Source organism: Lynx canadensis, chromosome D1, assembly GCF_007474595.2.
Source record: "Lynx canadensis isolate LIC74 chromosome D1, mLynCan4.pri.v2, whole genome shotgun sequence".
Classification (NCBI taxonomy): domain Eukaryota; kingdom Metazoa; phylum Chordata; class Mammalia; order Carnivora; family Felidae; genus Lynx; species Lynx canadensis.
The window spans coordinates 60,329,179-60,356,354 of NC_044312.2; the positions used below are offsets into that span (position 1 = coordinate 60,329,179).

The 27,176-nt window shown below is 47.2% G+C and overlaps 2 protein-coding genes across 4 annotated transcripts in view; both read left to right on the top strand.

Annotated features, from left to right (window-relative positions):
• Window positions 1-23,995, top strand: part of STIM1 (stromal interaction molecule 1) — a 188,126-nt gene extending 164,131 nt beyond the window's left edge. Inside the window, exons 6-13 of one of the 3 annotated variants that reach the window (XM_030333486.1) lie at window positions 1,023-1,200; window positions 5,006-5,183; window positions 13,091-13,258; window positions 13,777-13,877; window positions 14,156-14,391; window positions 15,524-15,616; window positions 17,299-17,365; window positions 22,062-23,995. In XM_030333486.1, coding sequence (XP_030189346.1) covers window positions 1,023-1,200; window positions 5,006-5,183; window positions 13,091-13,258; window positions 13,777-13,877; window positions 14,156-14,391; window positions 15,524-15,616; window positions 17,299-17,365; window positions 22,062-22,578 — 1,538 coding nt within the window. In that variant the 3' untranslated portion in view covers window positions 22,579-23,995. Of the gene's footprint in view, window positions 1-1,022; window positions 1,201-5,005; window positions 5,184-13,090; window positions 13,259-13,776; window positions 13,878-14,155; window positions 14,392-15,523; window positions 15,617-17,298; window positions 17,366-19,718; window positions 19,756-22,061 lie in introns of all 3 variants that reach the window. The other 2 variants (XM_030333488.1, XM_030333487.1) reach the window with 2 other exon arrangements.
• A 1,026-nt stretch (window positions 23,996-25,021) lies between these two features.
• The window catches only part of RRM1 (ribonucleotide reductase catalytic subunit M1), a 37,563-nt gene continuing 35,408 nt past the window's right edge, over window positions 25,022-27,176 (top strand). The window contains exon 1 of the mRNA XM_030333485.2: window positions 25,022-25,360. Coding sequence (XP_030189345.1) covers window positions 25,342-25,360 — 19 coding nt within the window. The 5' untranslated portion in view covers window positions 25,022-25,341. The remainder of the gene's footprint in view (window positions 25,361-27,176) is intronic.

The window sequence follows — 27,176 nt, forward strand, 5'->3', positions numbered from 1 at the left end:
TCGACCCTACTGCCCCCTCCTCAACCTGAGGCTAAACTGCTGTGCACAGGAAGGCATTCCTTCTTTTCTTCCTTCCCCGCCCCCCACGTCTAGGGCTCCTCTGAGCCCACTGCTACTCTCTCCTGAGTTGAGTCCAGCCCAAGCAGGGGCCACAGTAGCAGCCGTGTTCTCCTTATGGTGTCCAGGTTTCCTGTGCTGTGGCTTAGAGCTGAGACCTGGTGGACTGGGAACAATGGCAGGTTCCAGGAGTGGCCCTCTTCTGGTTGGCTCACTTCTGAGGACATGGCTTTTGTACTTACCTTCCGGTGTTGCTCCTTGTTCAAGCTTTTCAGTTTTGCTCTGGAGACTGAGCATTGCTTTGAACCCCAGCCACCGCACCGGCACTTTGCCAAATTGCCGCCAGGCATTCTCTGGAGGTAGATCTGTCCCTGGATTCCTGGCAAGGGCAACGTCCTGTATATGCCAATCTCTTGGTGTTACTCCTGTTGTACTTGGTCTCTGGATTGAGCCACAGCCTAGAAAGGCTCTCCATTGGTGAGACTTTTACCTGACCTGGGCTCTGTACCTTGTACCTGGAATAGCCTGGTTGTCTGGGAGACCCGGCTCCTGCAGGAACATCAGTCCCACAGACAGGCCTCAAGCTCTAGTGATGTTGCTTTATACTCTTACCAGCTGTCCCCTTCTCCCTACTCTAGCATTGCTGATCCAGTAGCACAGAAGCCACTGCGTGTGGGCACATGTGCTCATTGCAGTCCAGAGGTAGCTGGGATGTCCTGAGAAGGCACCAGTTGTCTCCTATTCACTGCCGAGTAGGGAAGTATGATTTAACAAACTTCCTGCACAGCTCTCAGGCCTCTCATCTTTTCCCAAGTAGGCAGAGAGCTCACTATACTAGTATGTGGCAAATGTGTGTCTAAGAAGCATTCTGCAGTGGGAGGGCTTCATGCAGGAGGGGATGCATGGAGTTGCAAGGCTAGGTGTGCAGTGGGCAACCTGTCTCACCATGGCCTCCTCTCTGGCAGTGACCCGCCATAATCACCTCAAGGACTTCATGCTGGTGGTGTCGATCGTTATTGGCGTGGGTGGCTGCTGGTTTGCCTACATCCAAAACCGTTACTCAAAGGAGCACATGAAGAAGATGATGAAGGATCTGGAGGGGTTACACAGAGCTGAGCAGAGTCTGCATGACCTTCAGGAAAGGTAAGGCCTTGCCCCTTCCCCACAGCCCTGATGCTGCCAGCTCTTGGGAGCCTCCTGTTTCCACCAGGGTTGTGGGCTGTCTCGCCCCCAAGATCATGCTGGCGTCACCTCCCAGGCTGTGCCATACTTCCCAAAACTGCATTGGGAGCGTAGGCTCCTGACATTACAGTTGCACAGGCAAACATTCCTCCCCAGGGCAGAAGCTTATTTCTGTCTTTCCTCCCTCTGAGTCTCAGAGGGAGAAATGTGTAGCTGTCAGAGATCTAGAGCCTCCCTGGGTGGATGGCTTGTCCGTTCTATCCTTCTCGCTGCCCCTGGACTGTTATCTTTCCCATAGAAATAGACATAATTACCTGTTCTTCATTGTTCGCCGAAGAAACCTCCCAAATCTGTCTTTCTGATACCTTTAGTTCTTGAAAGATGGTAGGGAGGTCCTGGTAGTTAAGGTTGAATGTATATAGAGTGAGGCCAGATCCCTGGCACCATAAGACTCTCATGGAGCAGTTTTAGAAAGATGCAAAAGTCAGGAGGGAGTCAACGCAGGTAATTGGTTTTTTGCTTTGTTTTGTTTTTGAGAAGAGGAGGGACCTACTTCAGGACTCTTTTTTAGAAAATTATTTTGGCAGCCTCAGGATTCCCATTGAGAAGTCTTTGCAGGAATCCATGTAAAAGGAAATGACATTTGGCCCTTTTCTGTTACTTTTTAATGATAGCTACTATTTTCTCTGGAGGGTGGGCAAAGGATTTCTTATGAGCTAGGTATTGTTAAGTACTTAAATGCATTATTATTTTTTTAAATCACCACAACCATGTTAGGTAGGTACTATTACTATTTTAGAGTTGAAGAAATGAGGGCTCAGAGAGGATGAGTGCTTTGTTTGGGTCACATATCAGTAAGTATGAGCCAGGAATTTTGACACTTACAGGTGCTGCCTCAGTAAAGGTGGCCCTATCACATTCATTTCCACTGGCTGGGTTTCTCGGAGATAAGTGAAGTTTTATCTCTGAACTGATTTCTGGCTACTTTTCTGGGCCCCTTGTTCCTGGGCCCTTTGCCAGCTAGGGGCTAAATGCTGCTATCTGGGCAGCCCCCATTCTTCATTTCTCTGAAAAGCATGTACTGTTTTCGTTGCGAAGCCAAAGAATCTAGGCAGGAGACATTCCAAGTTTGAGGATAAAACTAAGCTCCCAGTTCTCCCTGCTCCCCAAGGCCTCCAGAGCTTAATGACCACTGTGGCCCTTAGAGAAACGACTGCATGCACACACATTGACACATGTGCACACACATATTCTCCTCTGATAGTGTCCAGAGCCCACATGCCGCCTTGTCCCTCCTTCCTTTCACAGGCCTGCACTGCCAGCCACCACAGAGCTTTTCTTTTTTTTTCCAGAGTTCCTGATACTTTGGGTGAATAAATGTAATGCTACATGTGCATTCCAGGTAGGATTTCACTGGGTTTCAAGAAAATTCTTTGAGGCAAGGATTTTGATTCCCATTTAGGATTGAAGAAACAGGCCTGGTACAGGGAACAGACTTGTCCTTGGTACAGGGAACAGATTAGTCACACAGCTGCTTAGAGTCAGGGCTTGCGGTCAGGTAGCCGAATTTTCTTACTTGTAATGCTAACTGACTGCTGCTTTCAAGATGCTCAGTCTTCTGTGGAGGAGATGGAGTGGGGTGAGGCTTGACTGTACACGTATTTGCTCATGTCTGCACCCAGTAGTATTTATTGATCTTCATCTCTGCTAGATCCTGTTAGGACTATAAAAGTGGGTCAGTTTTGATTCTACTTTAAAGGAGTTCCCTACTATCTGGGCAAGGCAGACAGATCATAGGCTTTTCTGAAGAGGCTGCTTTCAGAGAGGATTATATTCAGTGAAGAAATGAATCCCCAGTGGTGTAATTTCAGGCAGTTGGGTCACGGAAGAATACAATAAAGAGGGTATTCAGCAAGGGAAGCTGATGGGGGCAGGAAATGGCGCCTCTGATTTGTTTTGAGCCTTGCCTGTAGTGCCACCTAGTGTGTATCTTGAGGAGGCTGAACTGCCTTTCTCTCCAGGGACAAAGTAGACTGCCATTTGTCAGCAGGAGGCTTGCAGCCTAGTCCTTTTCTGCTTGTCCCACCACATCTCTTGAGGTTTCAGCCACTGACAGATCTGGACTTGAATTGGCAGTTTTTATTTTTATTAAAATTTTTTTTTAATTTTTATTTTTGAGAGCAAGAGAGACAGAGCATGAGCAAGGGAGGGCAGAGAGAGAGGGAGACACAGAATCTGAAGCAGGCTCCAGGCTCAGAGCTTGTCCGTGCAGAGCCTGATGTGGGGCTTGAACTCACAAACTGCGAGATCATGACCTGAGCTGAAGTCGGACACTCAACCGACCAAGCAACCAAGGCGCTTCATGGACGTGACTTGGCAGTTTTTAGAGGCTGAGTTCTGTCTCTGCCTCTTCTGTTTCACCTACTTAATTAGCTCAGTGGTCAGTACTCTCTTCTGAGGTCCCCTTTTGTTCTGTGGCTTTATCCTTCTGTATCTCAGGTCTAAGCTATATATCACTGTCTTCTTCATCATCCTTTACCCTCCTACCCTGGTCTCCTGTGACTTGGTGTTTCTTACTCAGATAGGAAGGCCCAACAATGACTAAGTCCTTCCCTTCTTCCAGAGGGATTAGCAAACTCTTACGCTTTCTCCTGGGTCTAGTTACCTTCCCTGACTCCTTTCAGGCAGAGTTGGTCACTCCATCCTTTGGGCTCATCCAACACCTTGTATGTCTCTCTGTTGTAGAACTTATCACACTGTGTTTAGGTATCTGTTTATTTGTCTATATTGGACTAGATCATGAGCTCCTAATTGGCAGGGACCAATTTCTCATTCATCTCCATGTATCTAGGACTTAGTGCAAGGCTTGGCATTCAGCAGACACTTGAAAGTATGTGTTGAATGAATGGATGAATAAATGAATGGATTAACATAGATATGTGGAGGAAGGAAGGAGGCTGGGTTGGATGGCTGGAAGGTTTTGTCAGTGAACAGAGGGAATGTGTGGGTGGGTACAAAGGTATATTTTCATTATAACTGAGCCCTTGAGATCTTACCTACCATGGAAGATACTTAGAAAGGAAAGTCAGGCCTGGGGGCAGCAGGGGCCCTCCCCAGACCCTTTGTTATGAATTTCATTTTCTGCACTTCTGGGAACAGGTACTCAGGACTCTATGAGGTGCTTCTCAATGGTTCCTTTCTCATCTTCCCTAAATACCCCCAGGATCCCCACCCCAGTCGCATCTCAGCCATTGTGCCTTCTCTGGATCTTTGGGCTAGCTTGCAGCGCATTCTACATTTATTGAACCTTCCAGATACCTGAGGATATGGGGAATGACTGTGGGGTTTGGAGTCCTACAGATTGGAATTCTAGTCTCTGTTCTACCTGCAATGACTTCCCTTTTCTAAGTCTTAAATCCATACCTGTCCTAGGCTGATAATGATGCAACATATCATTATCTGCAGGGAGGACACATGGAAATACCCTGTAAGCTAGTAGTTGTTAGGATCTTAGTATGTGAGATCCCTCAGAGGAAGGATTCAGATACCCAGGAACCTAGCATGATTACTGGCAGCAAAATGATAAGAAATATGGTAATCACTGTGGTTTCTTTTGGCCCTGAGCTAACTCAGAGCCAGTCAACAGAGTAGGGAGAATATATTCTGAGTGCCAGAGCCCTCATTTTCCTCTTTGATGCCGTGACTCGTGGCGTGTTGGCTGGCACCCCTTGCCTGGCCTTCTCCAGCTCCCTGCATCGCTCCCCAGGCTGCACAAGGCCCAAGAGGAGCACCGCACAGTGGAGGTGGAGAAGGTACATCTGGAGAAGAAGCTGCGTGATGAGATCAACCTTGCCAAGCAGGAAGCCCAGAGGCTGAAGGAACTGCGGGAGGGTACTGAGAATGAGCGGAGCCGCCAAAAATACGCAGAGGAGGAGTTGGAGCAGGTAGGAGAGTGTACTGTTTCCTGGACACCCTGGGGTGGGGGTGGGAAAAGTGCAGGGCCAAAAGCCTGGCTGGAATGCTTCATGTGCGAGGACTTTGAAATATGCCTCAAAGAATATCTTTAGGAGTTACTAGACTCTTACCAATAATAGTGGAAAAGTTGTAAAAAAAAAAAAAAAAAGGTCACTGTGATTTTCAAAGACTAGGGGATAACAGGTGATAACAGTTATTTTGTTCCCTTTTTATTGAACTATTACATAAAGTGTACCAATCATAAATCTACAGCTGGAAAGCTTTCCCATAAGCATGTACCTGTATAACCAGCATCCAGATCAAGATAAAGAGTATCTTTTAAGCACCCTAGAAGGCTCACTTTTGCTTCTCTCTGCCTTCTGTCAATATTCCACCAAAAGGTAACTATGTTCATGATCTGTAAACCGGACTTGTTTTGCTTGATTTTGAACTTAATATAAATGGCGTTATATGGTATTTTTCTTCGGGTTTGGTTTCTTTTACTCAGCATTATGTCTGTGAGAGTCATCCATGTTACTGTGGGTAGTGGTAGTTGGTTTATTTGCATTGCTAAGTAATTATTCATTGCAGGAGTGTTCTTTAAATTATTTATCCATTCTCCTATTGGTAGACATTTGAGTTGTTTGCAGTTCTTTTTCTTTTCCTTTTATGAATAACACTGCTATGGACCTCCTGCATATTCTCTTAGCATAAACACTTATTTCTGTTGGATATATAATAGGGAATTTATAAATTTAGCTGTATTAGAAACCTCTAGTTTTCCAAAATGGTTGGACCAGTCCATATTAGCGCCAGCAATGTGTGAGAGTTCTGGTTGAGCTACAACCTTGGTATTTTTAGGCTTTTTAACTGTATACACTCCGGGATCTAGAGGTATTTCATTGTGATTTTAATATTCATTTTCCTAATGGCTAATAATAATAAATACCTTTTGATAAATTTATTGACCATTTTATTTGGGAATCTCTTCTCATTTTAAAAATTGTGTTACTTGTCTTCTTCTTAGTTGATTTGTAGGAGTTCTTTATATATTCTGGATGTAAGTCTTCCTGTATATATATATATATATATATATATATATATATATATATATACATATAACGCAAATCTTTTCCCTGTCTGTAGCTTGTTTTGCTCTCTTAATATTGCTTTTAATGAACAGAAAGCCTTGATTTTAATGAAGTCCAATTTAATCATTTTTTTTAAGTGGTTGGTACTTTTTGTGGCCTCTTTAAGAAATCTTTCCCGATCCCCAAGATATTTTTGTAAATTTTCTTATAGAAGTGTTCTTGTTTTACTTTTCACGTTTAGGTTTGTGGTTTATTTCAAATTAGTTTTTGTCTATATGAGGTAGGAAGTCAAGGTTCTTTTTTTTTTTTTTTTTTCAAGTAGATAATTCTGTTCTGTAGTCTGTCTGTCCTTAAAGCACATTGTCTTCTACTAAGTCTCAATATCAGTAGTAAGTTCTCCAGCTTTGTTCTTCAAAATGGCCTTGGCTGTTCTAGGTTCTTTGCATTTCCATAATTAAGCTTGTCATTCTACCACTTCTCCCTACTCCCTCTGCCCCCAAAAAAGCCTTGCTGGGATTTTTATCGGTTTTATATTGAATCTATAGATTAATGTTGGGGAAAATTGACATTTTAACAAAATGATTCTTACAATCCATGAGCATTGTTTATCTTGTCTCCTATTTAGGTCTTTTAAAATTTCTCCCAGCAATGTTTTGTAGTTTTCAGTGTAGAAGTCTTGCACTTTAAAAAAAATTTTTTTAGGGGTACCTGGGTGGCTCAGTTGGTTAAGTGTCTGACTGTTGATCTCAGTTCAGGTTTTGATCTCAGGGTGTGAGTTCAAGCCCCGCGTGTTGGTTCCACGCTGGGTGTGAACCCTACTGCTCTTATTTTTCTAGCTTTTTAAAAATTTTTATGTTTTCAGATTTTATTTTTAAGCAATCCGTATACCCAATGTGGGGCTCAAAACTCACAACCCCCAGGTCAAGAGTCGCGTGCTCCACTGACTGAGCCAGTCAGGTGCCCCTTATTTTTCTAGCTTCTTGAAGTGGAAGATTAGGTTATTGATTTTAAACCTTTAATATTTTCCAACAGAGGCATTTAGAACTATAAATTTCTAGCTCAGCACTGCTTTAGCTGCTGCATTTACTAAGTTCTGGTATTTCATATTTTCATTATCATTCAGTTGAAAAGATTTTTTAATTTCTATTGCAATTTTTTTGGGGGGGTGCTCATGGTTGTTTAGGACAGGTGTGTTGATTAATTTTCAAACACTTGGGGACTTTTCCAGTGATTTTTCTCATTGATTTCTAATTTAATTTCACTGTGGTCAGAGAACATATGCTGTATATTTTCAGTTCTTTCAAATGTGTTGAGACTTGGTTTATGTAAACAGACCAAACAATACAATGGAAAGGTGAAGAGTGTCAGATTGGATAAAAAAACAAAAGCCAGGGCGCCTGGGTGGCGCAGTCGGTTAAGCGTCCGACTTCAGCCAGGTCACGATCTCGCGGTCCGTGAGTTCGAGCCCTGCGTCGGGCTCTGGGCTGTATGGCTCAGAGCCTGGAGCCTGTTTCTGATTCTGTGTCTCCCTCTCTCTCTGCCCCTCCCCCATTCATGCTCTGTCTCTCTCTGTCCCAAAAATAAATAAACGTTGAAAAAAAAAAATTAAAAAAAAACAAAAGCCAGCTATCTGCTGTTTACAAGAGATATAAAATGGTAAGGATATAAAATGGGTAAAAGTAAAAGGATGAGAAAAGATATACCATACAAACGCAAAGCAAAATAAAACAGGAGTAGCTATATTACTATCAGACAAAATAGGCTTTAGAGCAAGAAGTATTACTAGAGACAAAAATGGACATTTCATCATGATAAATGTGTGAATCCAACAGTAACATAACACTTAATTTGTATACATCTAATAATATAGTTTAAAAATATATAAAACAATGAGGCACCTGGGTGGCTCTGTCAGTTAAGCATCTTTCAGTGTAGGTCATGATCTCACACACAGTTCGTGCATTCAAGCCCTGCATTGGCCTCTGTGGCAGACAGCTCAGAGCCTGGAGCCTGCTTCGGATTCTGTGTCTCCCTCTCTCTCTGCCCTTCTCATGCTCTGTCTGTCTCTCTCTCAAAAATAAATAAACATTAAAAAAAATTAAAAATATATATATATATATAAAGCAAGAGCTGAAGGAACTAAAAGTTTAATAGACAAATTTATGGTCAAAGTTAGAGATTTTAAAACACCTCTGTCAAAAAATAAGAAGCCAGAAGTATCAGTAAGGATGTGAAAAATGTAAACATGATTAATCAATTTGACCTTGTCAACATAATATAGAGCATTCTGCCTGACAACTGCAGAATACACATTTTGTTTCATGTCTACATATTGCTTCTGTTCCAATCTCTCCTCTCCTTCTGGGAATCCAGTATTTATGTAAGACCTTTTAACTGGATTCCACTTGTCTCTTATGCTTAGTTGTGTTTTTTTTTTTCCTCTTCCTGCTTTGGTTTCATTATTTTCTGTGGATTCGTCTCTGAGTTCTCTAATCCTGTATTCTGCTGTGAATATTGTGCTGTTTTGTTCAACCCATCCAGTGGAATCCTACTCTCAGATAATGTATTTTTCAGTTCTAGAATGCCTGTGTTACTCTTTTATAGATTCCGGTTTCCTGCCCAGAATTTCCATGTTTCCATTTATTGTGTCCATCTTTGTATTTTCTTCACTCATAGTTGAAGTCCTTTCTGGTGCCTCTCACATTTGGATCACTTATGGGACTGCCTATTTTTCCTCTTGATTATTGGTTATATTTTCCTGCCTCTTCTCATGTCTAGTCATTTATTTTTATTAAATAGTGGACAGTGTGTATAAAAAATAATAGAGGCTCCAGATGATTTTATCTTCCATCAAATAGAGGCTCCTCCCTTCTTCTGTTAGGTATGTAGGGTGAGGATCTAATCACCTCAAGCCAATCAGAAATTGAGCCATGTTGGAGCTGGGTTGTAGTTTTAGAAAGACTTGGTCTAGCACTCGTTTGTCCCTGTTTCTCAGGCATGTTCCTTCCTTTTTCTTGAGAGCTTGTGGATTTCTTTCTCCTGAGCCCTGAAAGACTATGAGAGATTCATTTCTGCCACTTGGAGGATTTTAACTTAGCTCTTTGGCCTCCTGCTCCTCATAGCTTCAAAATTTTGCAGCTGTCTTGAGGGGAGGACCAGGGGTATGTGTGAAGCAGGTCCCTTCCTTCCTACAATGTTTTGTCCCCTAAGTATTATGAAATTATGGGAGATTTTATTCCACCCTTTGACCTAGCTATGTGTTCTCCTGCACAGCCCCAGAATTGAGTAAATGCTCAATGAAGAAAACTGGATGTATGTTTCCAATCTCAATTTCCAATCTGTCATACCAGTACTGTACTACCAACAAAAGCTGGGCTGGTTTCTCTAGGCTCCAGTGGAGTCCCCACTGCCCTGGGCCATGCCCAATTATCAGCTCTCACCCAGAACCATCCAATGGCTCCAAGGAAGAAAATGGCTGACAATTATCAACTCATCTTAGAAAGGCTTTTTCCCCTCTTTGGATTTTCAGTTCATCTAGTCCAGTGATTCTCAGACTTTTTGATCTCAGAACCCTTTGACTCTTAAAAATTATTTAGGACCTCAAAGAACATTAAAAAAAATTTTTTTTAAGGTTTATTTTTGAGAGGTGGGGGAGGGGCAGAGAGAGACAGAGACACAGAATCTGAAGCAGGCGCCAGGCTCTGAGCTATCAGCACAGAGCCCGATGTGGGGCTGAACCCACGAACCATGAGATCCTGACCTGAGCTGAAGTCAGAGGCTTTAACCGACTGAGCCCACAGGCGCCCCATCAAAGAACATTTTTAAAGGGGAAGTCTGTTGCTGTTTACCCTGTTAGAAGTTAAAACTGAGAAAATTAAAGAGTATTTATTAATTCAGGGGTGCCTTGCTGGCTCAGTCAGAAGAGCATGCAACTCTTGATCTTGGGGTCATGAGTTCAAGCCCCACATAGGGGGTAGGGATTACTTTAAAAAAAAATCTTAAGGGGTGCCTGGGTGGCTCAATCGGTTAAACGTCTGCCTTCAGCTCAGATCATGGGCTGATCTGACAGTCAGGTCAGATCTCACAGTTCATGGGTTGAAGCCTTGCATAGGGCTCTGTGCTGACAGCTCGGAGCCTGGAACCTGCTTCAGATTCTGTGTCTCGCTCTCTCTCTGCTCCTCCCCTGCTCACGTTCTGTCTCTCTTTCTCTCAAAAATAAAATAAAACATTAAAAAAATCTTTAAAAAATTTACTAATTCATTTTAAATAAGTGTATTAAACTCCTTATGTATCGACACAATATTTTTTTAAAAAATGACTGCAGGGGCGCCTGGGTGGCTCAGTCGGTTGAGCGTCCGCCTTCGGCTCAGGTCACGATCTCACGGTCCGTGAGTTCGAGCCCCGCATCGGGCTCTGTGCTGACTGCTCAGAGCCTGGAGCCTGTTTCACATTCTGTGTCTCCCTCTCTCTCTGACCCTCCCCCGTTCATGCTCTGTCTTTCTCTGTCTCAAAAATAAATAAACGTTAAAAAAAAAAAAAAAGACTGCATTTTTCAAAATAAAAATAATTTAATGAGAAGTGAGTTGTTTTTTTTTTTTTTTACAGTTTTGCAAATTCTTTTAATGTCAGGCTTAATAGACTGCTGATTCTTATATTAGTGTCTATATTCAATCTGTTATGATATTACTTATCATATAGCCTCTGGAGAAATCTACAGTTCAGTTGTGAGCAAAGGGGAGTGAAAAAGGTAAATAATGTCTTAGTACAATTATGAAAATAGTTTGATCTCACAGATGCTCTGAAAGGGTGCACTCAAGGATCCCTGGATCATACTGGAAAAATTGTAGACGTAGTCTTTATAGCTCTCTGATGACTTTGAAAATTTTTCATAATTATAATAATTTGTCTTTCAAGAATTTTGTAATTTTTGTAGCTTAGACAGCTTTCCCCAGATGCTGTGTTGGGTCAGAATTATTCTTCTGGCATGACCTACTGCATCCTATGGGGAAGTGGAAGTCAGGGGTAACAAAGCACGTGGTCAGTGGTTATTAACTTTGCTGCATAGTAGAAGCTATGTAGTAGAACTTGCAGAACATGAGAAAGTATTGATACCTAGGCCAGCGCCCCAGATCTGTGAAATCAGAATCTGGGTTTGGGTCCAGATACCAGTATTTTTGAAGTGTGATTCCCCAGGTGATTCCAGCGTGTGGCAGGTTGAGAACCACAGCCATAGAATAAAAGAATACTGTGACTTGCCCCCCAGCTCTATCTCCTTCAGGCATTTATTCCTTGTGTGTGGCAGGATGGGTCTGTCTCTGTCTCCCTGCCTCCCATCCTCCCCACCCCGCCCCCCACTTCCTTTTTCCTATTTTGTAAGTATTTCTCCTGTTAAACCATTTTGAGCCTGTTAGACCAGCCTTTCCCAACTGTCCCACTGCCCTCCCTTTCCTCTTTTTTCTTTTTCTCTCCATCCTCCCTTGCTCTTAGCTTATCCCATTCCTTTCTCTCCCTTCAAGGTAGAACTTGATAATACATTTTCACACTTGGTGTATTAGACTCTAAGGCATCTGTTCTCCATTTTAAATCTACAAAGCCAGGAGTGGGCTAAGTTATAGTTTCTTTTTCCACTTTTTCAAAGACCGAAAACCAAGTGGGGATTTGTCCTCTCATTGGCTCTCTATGGAATAAAGGTGTTCTGTCCTTAGCTAAGGCCCTCCCAGTCTATCTCAGGCCACGGAGAGAACCTCAGGCCTGCTCTGGGATACTTGCCCCATTGGCAAGTTGGGAATAATACACCTGCCTCTCAATCCCTTTTCTCTGGGATTCTGACCAGCTAAAGGTCAGTGTCTAGGTGGGGAAATTGGGGGTCATTTCTACTGTAGACTGGGTGAGATACCAAGGGATCCAGTGTGTATAATGTCTGCATGCAATCTCAGACCTTCCATGTTTAGTGCTTCCATGTTTCAGCTTCATTGGATGCTCCTTGCTGAGAAGTCAGTGAGATCTCTGCTTACACATTGCTTCTCTCATGTCTTGGCCTCTTTCGGCAATGCCCATGTTCAAAGTAAGTGTGCTGGTTTGTAGAGGGTGCCCTTCAAAGCCTACCTGCCCTGCTCAATGGGAGAATCATAGACAAAACCTCGGGACTACAGGACACTTTGGAGAGCATTCAGGCTATCCCTTTCTGGAATAGCGATCATTTTTAAGGGCTCTCTGACCTGAGCTGTTCACAAAACTCCTCCTGAGATCACCCCTTTACTGTGGTTTGGATTTGCAAGGGAGAAAGTCTTTCCTCACACTAAATTGAGATCTGCTATTGAAAGCACAGGGTCACAGGGCCAGGAGCCGGAGTCAGAGTTTTGGATTCCCAGTCAAGTGCTTTTTCTGCCACATGGTGATGTCTTGAGGTCTGAGCATAGACCCCCACCTCTCAGAAAGAAGGTGGCTCACTGAGCTGACCTGAGCCTCAAGAGAGCAGGGAGGATTATGGAGATTGGCTGCAGGCCAGGAGAGGCAGCTAATGTGTGGGTACACAGTGCTCTAGTCTGGCAGCAAAAAAAAAAAAAAATCTCAATTTGAGATCTGGTTGACACTACTGACTGTGTGACCTTGAGTAGATTACTTTCCTTCTCTGAGTTTGCCTCCTTGTAATATATAAAACACAGAATAATCCTTGCCCTTTCTGCCTCTCGAGAGGGCTGGAAGCTCATACGAGATAGCAGATAAGAACTCAGAATTCTGTGCTATCAGAAGCATCGGAGAGGGTCATGGCAGCAGTAATGGCTCACATCCTCTTGGCTGCACAGGTTCGGGAGGCCCTGAGGAAAGCAGAGAAGGAACTGGAATCACACAGCTCATGGTATGCTCCAGAGGCCCTTCAGAAGTGGCTGCAGCTGACCCACGAGGTGGAGGTGCAGTACTATAACATCAAGAAGCAAAATGCTGAGAAGCAGCTGCTGGTGGCCAAGGAAGGGGTGAGACCTGCCTTCCCACCACTCTCTTCTCTCCTCCTTGCCCCCTCCCCTCACCTGCCCTTCTTCCTCCTCTCCACCTCTCCTTATCCCTCCTGTTGGACAAAGAGATATCCTGGTGCTGGGTTCTGTTTCTTTTCCTGAAAAATAGTTCCTGATGATGTCCTCAAGTTTCTGGAGGAGGGGCTGAGGGCATGGGTGTACTCCCACCTGCCTTCTGGAAAGATGAAGCAAGTGGAGGCAGGTAGAGGGAAAACTCTGCCAGCCCCAGCCCGCTATGGGGCAGAACCCTTCTGGGGCTGGGGGACTGTCAGGGGATCCCACTGCTTCTCTCTTTGCCTTCATTTTCTTTCCTCCCCTGCTGTTGTCCTTCCCCCTGCCTTCCTTTCCCTTCTTCTCTTCCTTTCTCTCATGCAGCCTAAGCTGTGCTAAGAGGAGGAGGACCCAGCCACTGAAAGGCATTTCTCATTGTCCCACCTCTAATCCCTGCTCTGTTTAAGCTAGGGATCTCATTTTTGCAGGCTGAGAAGATAAAAAAGAAGAGAAACACACTCTTTGGCACCTTCCACGTGGCCCACAGCTCTTCCCTGGATGATGTGGATCACAAAATCCTCACTGCGAAGTAAGTAGCACCTGATGCCCAGCTCTGGCAGTGTCCACCCCATCCTCGGAGTTGGAGGGTGTGCGGAGTCTGCAACCCCAGTTCTGCTTCTTCACTGGTAGAGGGGCAGCTCTGGTGTCCTGCCCCGGCCTTTATCCAGCTCCCACCTTGCTCTTGAATTTATGATTTAACTGTGTTTCTTATTTGCATGTATTCCCCCAACCTGTTCCTCTAGGAAGCCTCGTTCCTACCGGGGCTCCCACCTGCCCATGGCTTCAATTCTCTTCCATGTGCTCCAGGCAAGCTCTGAGTGAGGTGACGGCAGCACTGAGGGAGCGCCTGCACCGCTGGCAGCAGATTGAGATCCTCTGTGGCTTCCAGATTGTCAACAATCCTGGCATCCACTCCCTGGTGGCTGCTCTCAACATAGACCCCAGCTGGATGGGCAGCACGCGCCCCAACCCTGCCCACTTCATCATGACCGACGACGTGGATGACATGGATGAGGAGATTGTGTCACCCTTGTCCATGCAATGTAGGTGACCTCTTGGGTGGGGGTGAGGGAAGGAGCCTTTGATGCACCGGTTGAGAAGTGGTTGGCCACTGCTGTGCCTAGAACAGCATATGGGGTGGAGACCAAGGAAGGTAGTTGAGCTCAGGGCCTTGGTTCATAAAGCACAGTTCATGTCAGGATATTCCTCCACAGTTGTGCTCTTGGTGTTGTTTCCATGCTCTATGCTCTGTCTGCCCCTCTGGGTCTATTGTGTTAAGTGTGTCTCCCTTCACTCTTTGTGTTTCTTAAATCCCTTTATTCTCCTTTTTCTCCCCCATGTGCCTTTATAAAAACAATCTCCTTTAGTGGTTCATTATATCAAAATGATATTCATTTTGGCTCTTTACTGCTATTATCTGTTTTCATTTTTATATTTGTTCTTAATTGCTAAAGTGGACAAATGGAATGATATCTTTTTCTGTTTTTGTGTGAGGCCCCATAAAGCGGTAGTCCCTTAAGGAGACATAGCCCTAAATTCTCCAAGCCAGAAAGACATTCTTGTCCTGGAGGGATCTCCTGCACAAGCATGTCCCCCTGAATTCTTGGACCTCTGCACCCTTTCCTGGGCCTTCCCTCTCCCGTTCCTCCCCTCAAGTGGTGAGAGCTGAGTAGAGCAAAGTCAAAGAGACAACTCTCTGTGGGAAATCTTCAGTGAATGAGGGACTTACCCCTAAGGGGCCCAGTTGAAATTTTCCCTGGATCAGAGGCTATTTTAGATAAATAGAATAGACCTTTACGGAAAAGCTGTTGTCTCGGGCCCACATCCCATGGGCCTGGCTTAGGGGCTCACTTTCAGAAAGCCAGATTCTTTCATCAGGCTGGACTCCAGCTACAGACAGGATTTATTTGTAAATTTGTTCAGCAGTACTTTGCCTCTGGCCAAGCTGCTTTGTCACCCTGGTCTGATATCCTATCAGGGCTTTAATCAAAGGCCCAACAAGGTTAGGATCACTGGCAGGCAAGTCTCCCATGTTCCATGGGTTGGGAGGGATCTTCATTAGCTCTCAGCTACCCAATCCTTGCCCTGGCCCTCCCCTTATCCCACTGAAAGGTGGGCTGAAGCCCTCTGTAAATCAGATTCTCTTCTCCTTTTGGCCTGGCTGTTGGAACCTAGATGCTGCCTGGCTGATGGGGCGTAGGTTCAGTGACCGCTCTCTCTGCTCAGCATCCGCCGGCTCGGATGATCAGTCCCTCTGGAAATACCCGGGTTTGAGGAGCCCCTTTGGGGCTTTTGTTTTTCCAACTTTTGGGACTAAACCAACACTCCCACCCCTGAGCTCCTTCTCCTGCCTGCCTCACTCCCCTGCCTGCTCCCTCTATTCCCTTGGCACTATCCCTACTAACTGCAGGGAGAGGTTCAGGGGTGAGAAGAATCAGCCTGCTCAGCTGAGGGCTGGAGAGAGAGCACCCATAGTGAGGGAAGGCTTGGGCTTCTCCTTCCGGCCCAGCTAGACAGAAGTCCTGGTGGCCCTTCTTCTAGCTGGGCTGGGATGGAAAGAGAGAAGGAAAGATCCTTTCTTTTCTCTTTTTCATGTTTCTCCCTTTTCCTCTCTTTCCCCCTTACTTCTCCCTTTGCCTCTTCCTTTTCCATGCTGCTTCTTCCTCTTCTGCCTCCCTTTCGATGCCTTGAAAGCCACCAGCCATTGAAGCCCTGCCTCCCCAGCTCTCCATCACTGTGGACCTGTGTTCTCTCCCTTGCGGAGCCTCCATGGCTTCTGGCACCCATGTCACGTGGCTCATTCTCCCATCTTTAGGGAGAAGGCAGGGAGGCCCACCTCTCAGGGTAGAGGAAAAAAAACAAAGGTAGAAATTCTGTTTTCAGCTGGAGCTGGAAGTGAGCCCAAGGGGGATGCTCTAGCACATTCCCAAGTTACCTGGTGCCCGTATACCCCTTCCCTGGGCATGGTGGCCATTGTCTTCCAAGAGCCTGATTTGTAGCATTATTCCAGGAGCTGGCTCTGTGTTGTCTGCATGCTTGTTAGAAGAAATTTGGAAAGTGAAAAGTGAAAAAGTGCAGAAGAAAAAGGCACACCTAGTCCCACTGTATTTGAACAGCTTTTTTCCTACAGTCTCCCATCTGAAATTTTTAATAATTTTTTATGTGGTCAAGATAATAATGACCACTACCATTTGTTGAGTGCCATGAACTGTGACAGGTACTTTAAATACACTCTCTTGAAGCGTCACAACAACCCTGCAGAATTTTATAAACTAGGTCTCAAACTAGGGAAACTAGTTGCGTAAGGTCGCGGCTACAAGTGGGAAGGCCTCACTTCAAACTCGAGTCTTTTGTGTTCCGTAGTTCAAGGTATTTCTTTTGTGTATCCTTTTGTCTCCCCTGAGCATTTCAGTAGGTATTTTTGTATGTTTTTCAAATCTTAAGCAGAATTTTTAATAGCTGTATAGTCTTCCAACAATCAGATATATTATCATTTTCAATTTTATGTGTATTTTCATACAATTATTAATACTTATGTGATGAGCATGTGTGTGTATAGATCCTTGTCTGAACTGTGAATTACTTCCTGAGGTTGGCTTTCTAAAAAGGCTGGTTCTTAGTGCTCTCCCGGACCTCGTCCCACACCCCCTCCCACCCTGCCTGGCCCGTTTCCTCCCACTAACTGCCCTGCCTCTCCTCTCTAATAATATTGGCCCTTGGTATCCTTCCATTGCAGTTGCCACTAAAACTGACCTGGGCACCTCATCTTCAATGTCCCCTTCCTTTTAGGACCCCTGGTGGGAGGTTTTCGGGAGGAGGTGCCCCGTTCTCCAGATTGGGCACCAAGGGCCGAGCGGTCTGCAGCAAGCCTTTCTCCAGGGGCAAACCTGCTTGGCTGCCAGCCCCGAGGAGGTCGGCCCCTCCTGACCCTTTCTTTACTCTCCTTGCAGCTCCCACCCTGCAGTGCAGTGTCCGGCAGCGCCTGACAGAACCACAGCACGGCCTGGGATCTCAGAGGTTGGTAGAGGGCGAGGCTGGCCACTTCTTGACAAGCCGGGTCTCTCTGCGGCGAATGCGCAGCCTTTCATCTGGACAGTCTTTCAGTTCTGAAGGCCACGGGACCAGCTCTCCACCTGCCTCTGCTTCTTCTTCCTGTTCCTCTACCACCACCACCACCACCTCCTCCTCCACCACCACCACCACCACCACCTTCACCACCTCCATCACCAACGTCCATGTTCACCCTGTCTATTACCACCACAGCACTTCCTATTTCCTCCAGATGAAGCCCTACCCTGACCCATCCCCTGCTGACAGCACCGCTGTGATGCCTGGGCATTCAGAGAGCTTGGGGTATCGGCTGTCTCTCTTCTCTTCCTTGCCTTTCTGCTGCCTTTACCTTGGCCTCTGCCTGCTGGCTGCTGCTTGGTCAGCTGTGGGGGTGTGTGCATTGGGGCATCTTCTCCTGGTCCTGCCCTTTCCCAGCCCTGGGCTCCTTCTTAAGTTCAGCCTAACTCCCCACAACTTTGTTCCCTTCTCTGTTTGGGGTTTTGCTGACTCTAAAAATGAGTACAACGCCCCTCCCTCACGGTCCTATTGCACTTTTGCCTAAACTTTGCACTTTCACATCCGTTGTTTCCATGGAGTCTTTACTTCCTTTACTCCTTCAATAGAACATTTATTGATACCTGCTCTGGGCCAGGCTCTGCTGGGCATGGGGATTCATAGATGATAAGATACAATCCCAGCCATCAAGACTCACAGTCTGGTCCGGGAGAGGTACATAAATAATTATGGAACAGTCTGAGAAGTGCTATGGGGTGCTGAGAAGGGAGTGACTAACAGTGTGCACCTGGGTGGAACGCTTCACAAAAGAGGTGACATCTGTGCTAACACCCTGTGCAGGAAAAGGAGGAAGTATAGTCTAGGCAAAGGAAGGCTTAATGTGCAGAGGCGTGGAGGTTCAAGAGAATATGATGTATTTGTGGTTAGAACCTTGGGCGTGCGTTGGTGGGAAAGGGTGGTAGATGAGTCTAGGAGGAGGAAGGGCTCCAAGAGGCTTGGGCATTGCCCTTTAGGAGATGGAGAATTGCAAAAGAGTTTTAAAAAGGAAGAGAATCATGGGGCGCATGGGTGGCTCAGTTGGTTGAGCATCTGACTCTTGATTTCAGCTCAGGTCATAATCCCAGGGTCATGGGATCCAGCCCCACATCAGCCCCACATCCATGCTGAGCATGAAGCCTGCTTAAGAGTCTCCCTCTCTCTCTGTCTCTCCCCACCCCCTTTCCTTTGCCCCTCTCACCAGCTTGTGCGCTCTTTGTCTCTCAAATAAAAATAAAGGGAAGAGAATCAGATTTGCACTTTAGAAATAACATTTTTGTGGCCTGTATAAAGAAGAGAAGGGGAGACTACAGAAATCTGGAAGTCACCAAGGTAGACCAGTAGGGGAGGTAGTGAGGTCTAGGCATTGGAAAGGAGAGGTTTAATTTGGTAACTGGCTGAGATGGGTGGAGGAGAAGGAGGAGTCTAGGATGACACCCAGGTTTCTAGCTGGGGTGGCTGCATGGATATGGTAACCTTCACGGAATTAGGGAACTGAAGAGGGGAAATGGGTTCAGGGGTTTTAGACAAGAAAAGTTTATAGGTGGGGCCAGCATAAAGTACTCACTTTCAGAATAGGAATTTAAGGTTCTGAAAAGTTAAGTAATTTTCCCCACGTCCCACAGCTAATTAGTAACAGAACAGAGTAGAACTTGACTTTCCATTCCAGGGCACTCTAGGTATTTTTGTCCTTCCACAAGGTCTCAATAACTGCACTGTGTAAGAGTTGGTGAAAGGCTTTCTCCCACAGCCTGCTCTAGCAGCTACCTTAGGAGATAGGCTAGGGTCAGAGATAAGAGAATTCACTTTGCCTGGAACAAGCTTAGGGGAGACTCAGAAAGTCCCTCTCCTTTGGAGGGACCTCTCATCTCTGAAGTTGAGACATGACCAGCCCTGGCCTCGGGGCTGCAGCCTGCTGATGCCGTTGCTGACTTCTGGCTGTGCTTTACTCAGGAGGTCAGTCTCTCTCTGTGTTAGCCTAGAGGGCTGTTCCTTTGTCTTTTACAAAGGGACTGCCTTTGCTAGCACTTTCACCCTGCAGAGTGGCTCATATTCATCCTCATCGTCATTTTCATCCAGAAGCCTAGGCTGGGAGACTGCCCCTCCCAATACAGGTGGAGAGGGCTGGATGGGGGCTGGGGCACTAGGGGATGCTGTGGATCTCAAGCTTCAAGGCCCAAGCTGAGGGCAATGGGGAGGGGCGGGTGGGGAGGTACCTGCACCCACCTGGCCTGTTCACTACTTAATTTTCTTTTGCACCATGCACCAGAGGATCGTCTCTAAAGACAAACAGGCTCTCTAGTAAGGTTAGTAGCTTGGTATGGGAGCCCAAGGCAACCCAGCCTTTGGGGAGGGACACCTTCTGGCGCCTGAGTGTCTCAAAGATCCAGGGAGGGAAAGTGAGCTTTGCCTCAGCAGGGCTTTTACCTTCAGGGTGTGACACCTGGGCTTCCTCCAGGCTTTTTTCTTGCATTGGAAAGTCTTAGCCTATAACTGATGACAAGGCATGGGGGGACTGGAATCATGGCCAACTGGAGCTGTAGGCCACGAGGAGTGAGGCTGGGAGGTCCCCCAACCCCCTGACCACTCTTCCTTGGCATTAGAAATGTAGGCTTCTGGGGTTCTCACCTCATCAGCATAGATGGCCCCCTTTCCAGTGCTGCTGCCCCCCAGAACTGTCTCGGCACCTTGCTCACTGGCTCATTATGTGTGTGGAAAAGGCAGGATATGGAGAGGATCATCTTGGAACTTAAGGAAACAAGGGCATATTTAGATGGAAGAAAGGACAGTGTCTGATATAGGAAACCAAATATGAGACTGAATACTAGTAAACAGTAGAGTATGTGGCTGAAACAGGATTTGTAGAATGGAATTGGAGCTGGGATTGTTCTCTGCTGTTCCTTGTCTCCGGGAAGATACTGGCCCATGGGGTAGCTGCTTAGTTAGTTGTTTCCTGTTGAGAATTAACCCTACACTAGCTATGAGCCAACCTTCTGCTTTTGCCTATTTTAAGGGCCTGGTGCCTTCCCTGATTTTTGACCCCCAGCCTCCTCCTTTCCAGATCCTGTGGTGCTCTCCCCTACCACTCCTGACTCTTTCCCTTTGGCTTCCTGACCTGGATGCTTAAGCATTTCCCTTAGCCCTCTCCTCTGCCTCTACCGTGGTTGTCAGGCCTCTGGAAAAGCAGAGGGAGGGTTAAGGGACTGACAGGGGACCCCTCATATTTACCCTTTTGTCTGTAGAGGCAGGAGAGGAGGCATCGGGAATTGGTTCATGGGCCTTCTTAGGAGTAGCCAGCCCCTTCGGGGTCTCAGCTTTCTGGACTAACTTTGGCGTGTGCATGTCCAGTGTGCGGTGCCACATCCCCATAACAGCCTTGCAAAGAAGCCTCTTGTGACTGGCCCACAATGGGTCTTCCAGCTTGATTGGCCTCATCATCTTCATTCCCACATACTTCCTACATTTCCAAGTGATTTGCTAACATACCTGATCCTCCAAACAGCCTTGCAAGATCACTCAATTGGTATTATCTTCATTTGGCCCAAACTGAGGACCAGCAAGGTTAGATGACTTAAGTTTAAGGTCACACAACAAGCCTCAGGCAGAGATGGAAATCGAAACAGACCTTCTGACATCTAGTGGCAGCTCTTTGGAACCACTGCTACTTAAAAGACCCATGTGCTGTGTTTCTGCACCTGCCTGCACTGTCCCTCACACAGAGCTCTGAAAAAGACCCCACCTTTCCAGCTGCCAGCCGACTTTGGTTTGAACTCAGAAACACTTCTCTGTGACCCACTTTGAATCCTGTGAGAGGGTTGAAAGAGGCAGCATCCTGACCTTTTGGGGTGGATAAGGGATTGTTTGCAAGGCTGTTCTAACCTTCTCCTCCCCAGCCTGGGTCAGGCCCACTTACTACTGCATGTACCCTGTTCCTTGGGGCTTGGCCCAGACTGGATGTATCCCAGGGTGTGACAGGAGTCCGTGGGGGAGAAAGTCATGGAAAATGGTGACCCAGAGCAATATGTGGGCTCTGGGTTGGCTTAAGGTTGAGTCCTAAGAAATCTAGCCAGCTGTGGGAAGGAAGAGCTTTTATTGAGGATGCCTGGGGAATTTAAGCCTACAGTTGCAGCAGTTTAGGGCCTGGCCACTCAGCAGGGTGGGGGCCCGTCACTAGAAAGCCCTTTGCCAGACAGATGATGGTATAATGATGTTTGGTTTTGCTTCTTGTCTGTCTGTTTTCTCTCTACCACTCTTCCCTTTCTTTCTTTTTTTTCTCCCCTTGTCCTTCTTATTTCTATTTGTTCCTCCTTTTGCCTTTCTTTCTCCCTGCTTTTATTCTCCCCTCCGTGTCTCTTCCCCATCCTGTCCCCATTCCCTCTTCCTGCTGCCTCTCTTATCCTGTACTTAACGGCCTACTCAACTTCCTTCTCTTTCTCATCCTTCTCTCTCACCCACCTGTCTGTTCATCCTCTTTTCTCTCTCCTGCCCCTCTTTCCATCCCCATTCCCTACCCCCTCCTTGTCTTCTCATGCTGTTCCTCTCTCCTCTTCACCTTCTCCCCATTTCCCTATCCTGTATGTGTCCCCTTCCTCCTCTCTGCCCTGTCTTGCAGGGATTTGACCCTTTCCGATTCGGAGTCCTCCCTCCACATGAGTGACCGCCAGCGTATGGCCCCCAAGCCTCCTCAGATGGTCCGTGCTGCAGATGAGGCCCTCAACGCCATGACCTCCAATGGCAGCCACCGGCTGATTGAGGGGGTCCACCCCGGGTCTTTGGTGGAGAAACTGCCTGACAGCCCTGCCCTGGCCAAGAAGGCACTACTGGCGCTGAACCATGGGCTGGACAAGGCCCACAGCCTGATGGAGCTGAGCCCCTCAGCCCCACCTGGTGGCTCTCCACTTTTGGATTCTTCCCGTTCTCATAGCTCCAGTTCCCCAGACCCAGACACACCATCTCCGGTTGGGGACGGCAGAGCCCTGCAGGCTAGCCGAAATACACGCATTCCCCATCTGGCTGGCAAGAAGGCTGTGGCTGAGGAGGATAATGGCTCCATTGGTGAGGAGACAGACTCCAGCCCAGGCCGGAAGAAGTTTCCCCTCAAAATCTTTAAGAAGCCTCTTAAGAAGTAGTCAGGATGAGAGTGGCAGTGGCGGGACAGCTTGCCCTTCCCTGGTCTTCTGCCTCTCTTTCTTCCCCTTCCAAGATCCCTGGCCCCTAGAGTGGGGCATGGGAGGGGCTGGCCCAGGGGCCTTGGCACTGTACATACCTGCCCCCCTCATCCTTGGGTCCTTCAACATTATTTATTAACTGACCACCATGGCCTGCCTGCCCTGCCCTCCCACCCACGGGCTGCCGCTGCCACTCCCTCTCTACTTCAGTGCATGTCTTAGTTGCTGTCCCCTCAGCTCCCAGCTCCACTTCTGGGGTCCAGCTTCTGTCTCTGCTGTCCCAGTTTTGAAGTTTGGTTTCTTGTTTCTCTGTGTTTCCTGCTTTCAGGCTCCTCCCTCCCACCACTCCGCAACTTCCCCTAGCAGCTTGGGGGGGGGGGGGAAGATAGGAGGAGTAACTTCTGACGTCTGTGCCTCAGACCTGTTCCACCCCATCTACGATGGTTCTGTTTGCCTCAGACTGGGGCGGGCCTAGGGTCTATTGCTTGAGGTTTGTTCTTTGGGAGTGTGGTGGGCCAGAAGGAAACTTGGCCTGGAGCTCTCTTGAGCCTCTAGGGGTCCATGGGGGAGTGGAACACATTCCCAGAGAATAAGCTACTAGAGAATTTTGAAGAGAGGCCAGGCTAGGGGGTAGGTTGGGAGAGACTCCTCTTAGTTGGAGCATGAGTAGATGCCAGAGTTGTGGGCTATAAGGTAGTCACCTTTTCTCTCTTCTCTCACCCACACCTGCGTCTTTCTTATCCCTGCTCCCCCACACTGCAGGAGGGTTTGACTATAAGAGGTGCTGCCCAAATGCTCCCCCAAGCATCAGTACTCCTGGAGCTCAGGACAAATGGCTCCCCTGGCCATGGGAGTCTCAGCCATGATACAGGGCTCAAATGGGGCCCTGAAGTGGTTGGGCAGGATATTGTTGCATTTGAACCAAAAAACATTTTTAAATTGAAAAAATAAATCTCCTGAATTTCCCAAGTGCCTGCACCACATACTCCCCTTGTCAGACCCCATTTTCATGTTACTGCATAGCTTGGGCCAGAGGCTCAAAAAGGACACAGCTGGTTTAGGGAAGGGGGTGGCTAAGGAAGATGTAGGTGAAGGCAGCTGTGTGACCTCTTCCCCCACACCCTTCCCACCCTCTAGACAAGTCTCTCCCTTACCTGTTTTTGCTATGGCTGTAAAGGTATTTTTCTGTTGCCCCACTCCCTCCCATGCCTTTACTCTGGGATCCTATTTGGGGCCTGGGGTGCAGGCACCTGGGGCTGGTCTTAGGAGGGTGCTAGGCTGCAGACTGCCTTGTACCCCCTGGGCACCCTCACATGGGTTTTTCTGTGTTATTTCATAAGACTCTTTGAAGTCCAATAAAGCATGTAGGACATTTTAACCTATGCTGGCTTTGACTCTCATTATGTTCTCTGGCATAGCAGACAGGATGAAGAAGAGACTATTTCTCCTTGGCCAAGGAAAAATGAAACTAACACACGTACCCAAAAGCTCTCTGGATAGGGTTACCAGATGAAATACAGGATGCCTGCCTGGTTTAACTGGAATTTCTGATAAATAAAAACGTTTTTAGTATAATTATGTCCCCTGCAACATTTGGGACACGTTATTTTTGTTTGCTAAATCTGGCAACCCCATCCACCCTTAACCTATCTATCCCATGGCCTTGCCTATCACCTTTGTCTTTTTTAATTACTTCACAGGGAGCTCGGGGTGTATCTGGAGGGCAGTGAAAAACCAATGAAAGGTTTTAGAAATCGATGCCACGTGAGCTTTCATAAAAATTAGTTTGTGTAGCCTAATCAGAAGCTTTTACATCAGTCTTGTATATTTCGTCTCTTACCCATTCTTACCCCCCACATTCAGTCACCAAGCACAGTCCATTCTGCTTCCACAAGGCCTTACTGCTGACCCTGTTTCTGCCACCACCCGCTGGAGAATTATAAAAGCCCTGCCCTGCTCAAACTCCTCCAGAGTTCCCATTCCGTCAGGATAAAATTCAATGCCCTTGGCCTAGCAAGGCTCTCTTCCAAGGATTTAGTGCCAGATTTCCTCCGACCTGGAGCGTGGGCCTCCTGGCTGCCTCCAGCTCTGGATCGAAGGCTACAGCCCACATTGGACAGCAGTCGGGTTATTATATTCTAACAGTCCTCAAGACAAGAAAGGGTTTTTGGATGGTTAGGTTTTTATTTCAAAAACACCTGAACCATCTTGTTCTCGGCGGGGGCGCGCCAACGAGGAGGGCGGGGCCAGGCCTGGCGGGTTCTGCGCGCAGCGCGGCGTTCCTGTCCCAGATTCCTCTATGCCCACACTCAACATGGCGGCGGGAGAACCGCGTTCCCGCCGGGCGTGCCCACACCCAATGTGGCCGCGGGAAAGGCGCAGTATCCAGGGCCCTGCCCATACCCAAGATGGCGGCTACTGGGGCGAGGCTTACTCGGGCTTTACTAGCCCTGCCCACCAGCCAGGGCGCTGGCAGCGTCGAGTAACGTCATTCGAGCTCCGTCGCGCCGCTTTTGCGTCTTGGGTGGCGGGAGCGGGAAGGGGATTCGGATTGTCGCGCCTCCGCTCCGTGGAGGAAAGTGCTCTGTGGCCCCAAATCCAGCCCCTGCACTTGAGTACCCCCAGGAACCCGACCCTTCGCACCCTACTACCTTCTCGATCCCGCCGGCGCCTCAGAGCTGCAGTCCCGTCTCGAATCCCTCAGCGCCTCAGCCACTAGCCGCGATGCATGTGATCAAGCGAGGTGAGAAGCCGGGGAGGGGGCGGCGGGTTAGTGGGGGGCAGGTAAAGGGGTCGCGGGCTGCCGCCGCCCTTGCAGTCGGCGGCGCCCGCCCGCCTCCACCGCTTCCCGCCCTGCCCGCAGAGGCTTCCCGCCCTGTCAAGCCCGCTCGGCCTCTGGCTTGCGTCAGTCTGACCCTCCCACCCCCCACAAGGCCTTCAGTATGAGCCCCCTGGGCTTTGTCATCCTGGCGCCTTTCTAAAGAGTAATACCTCCCCTTTATCGGGTGGTTCCTGTGTGAGCCGAGCACTTTCCAGGCAGTGTTTATTAGCTCCTCTTCTCAGGTGAAGAATCTGAAGTGCAGAGAGAGGTCTGGTGACTAACGCAAGGCCACCTAGTTAGTTGATGGTGAGGCCAGGGTTCGAACCCATGGCTAACATCGGAGTTGTATTGGAAAACCCTGGGGCTGATGAGCTGTCCTAGGGACTGGGAGGAGCCGGGAAGAAGGGACTCAGCCCTAAACGGGCACCTACCAGTTTCCTGATCTCTTTTGTGGAGTGAAAAAGAAAAGATCTTAGACACAGACAGACACCCCTGGAATTTGCCCTTTGCACGATGTGTGTTGCCACTTGCCCCAGGAGTAGTCTCGGAGGAGTTTGGGACTGGGACTAGTGATACAGAATTAGAGTAGGGTGGCAAAGACAACTTCTGACAGGATGAGTACTGGGAAGGGCCTGGGACTTGTGTTCTTCCTCAACAGTTATTTCCCGTTAGACTTGCTGAGTTTCTGCTTTGTGCCAGCCCTTTGCTTGGCAGTGTGAAATTGTAAGAGGAGACGGTCCCTGCCTTGCCAAAAGGTTTAATCGGTTTGGAAAAACAAGAGCAAAACATACATTTAGCAGAGAACCGTATGAGGCGGGTATGAACAAGTTTCAACTTGAACCTACTTGCCCCTGTTAAAGCAGTAAAGTTATTTCAAAATTGTAGGCACTTAGTAAATACTGGTTGACTGGATATTTTGTCCAGTAGGCTGTGAGTGTTTCAAAGATCGGGACTTTATGCCTATACTTAGCACAGGATTTACCATGAATAGGAATTCAAAGAATGAATGAGAATTATTTTAAAATATAGGATGGATATAGGGGTGCCTGGGTGGCTCAGTTGGTTAAGCGTCGGACTTTGGCTCAGGTCATGATCTCATGGTCCATGGGTTCGAGCCCTGTCTGGCTCCGTGCTGACAGCTCAGAGCCTGGAACCTGCTTCAGATTCTGTGTCTCCCTCTCTCTCTGCCCCTCCCCCGCTCACGCTCTGTCTCTTTCTCTCTCTCTCTGAAAAATAAATAAACATTAAAGAAGTATATATGATATAATAAATGCTAGGGGTAGGCAGGTGGTTGATTTGGTTTTGTCTGGGTAGTTTAATAAAAGCCAAGAGATGGAGAAGTGGACAGTGGTGGTCCATCTTCTAATCTTTAGTATCTTGAGAACATCATTCTCTGAAATTCCTAGTCTTCCATTTTAGCTCACGAAACCAAAGACCAAAATACACAGTGCACTTTTATTGGTCCTTTCCTGGGAATGAGAAGAGCATCTAGTTTTTTAGACCTTTAAAAAAAGGAGGATGAGGATCCCCTTATGGTAAGTCTGTAACAAATAGGAATTGAAAACTTGTGAACCTAAATTACTGGAGTAGGTAACACCTCTATGTTTTATTTTTCAGCTTTGGGCCCACTTTAAAATGCTGTAGTTTAGATGGTACTTCCTACAACAAGCTCTGAAAGGCAGGGCTTATTTTGTTTCTCATTCCTTCAGAGAACATAATTTGATCCAGATGAGTCTCT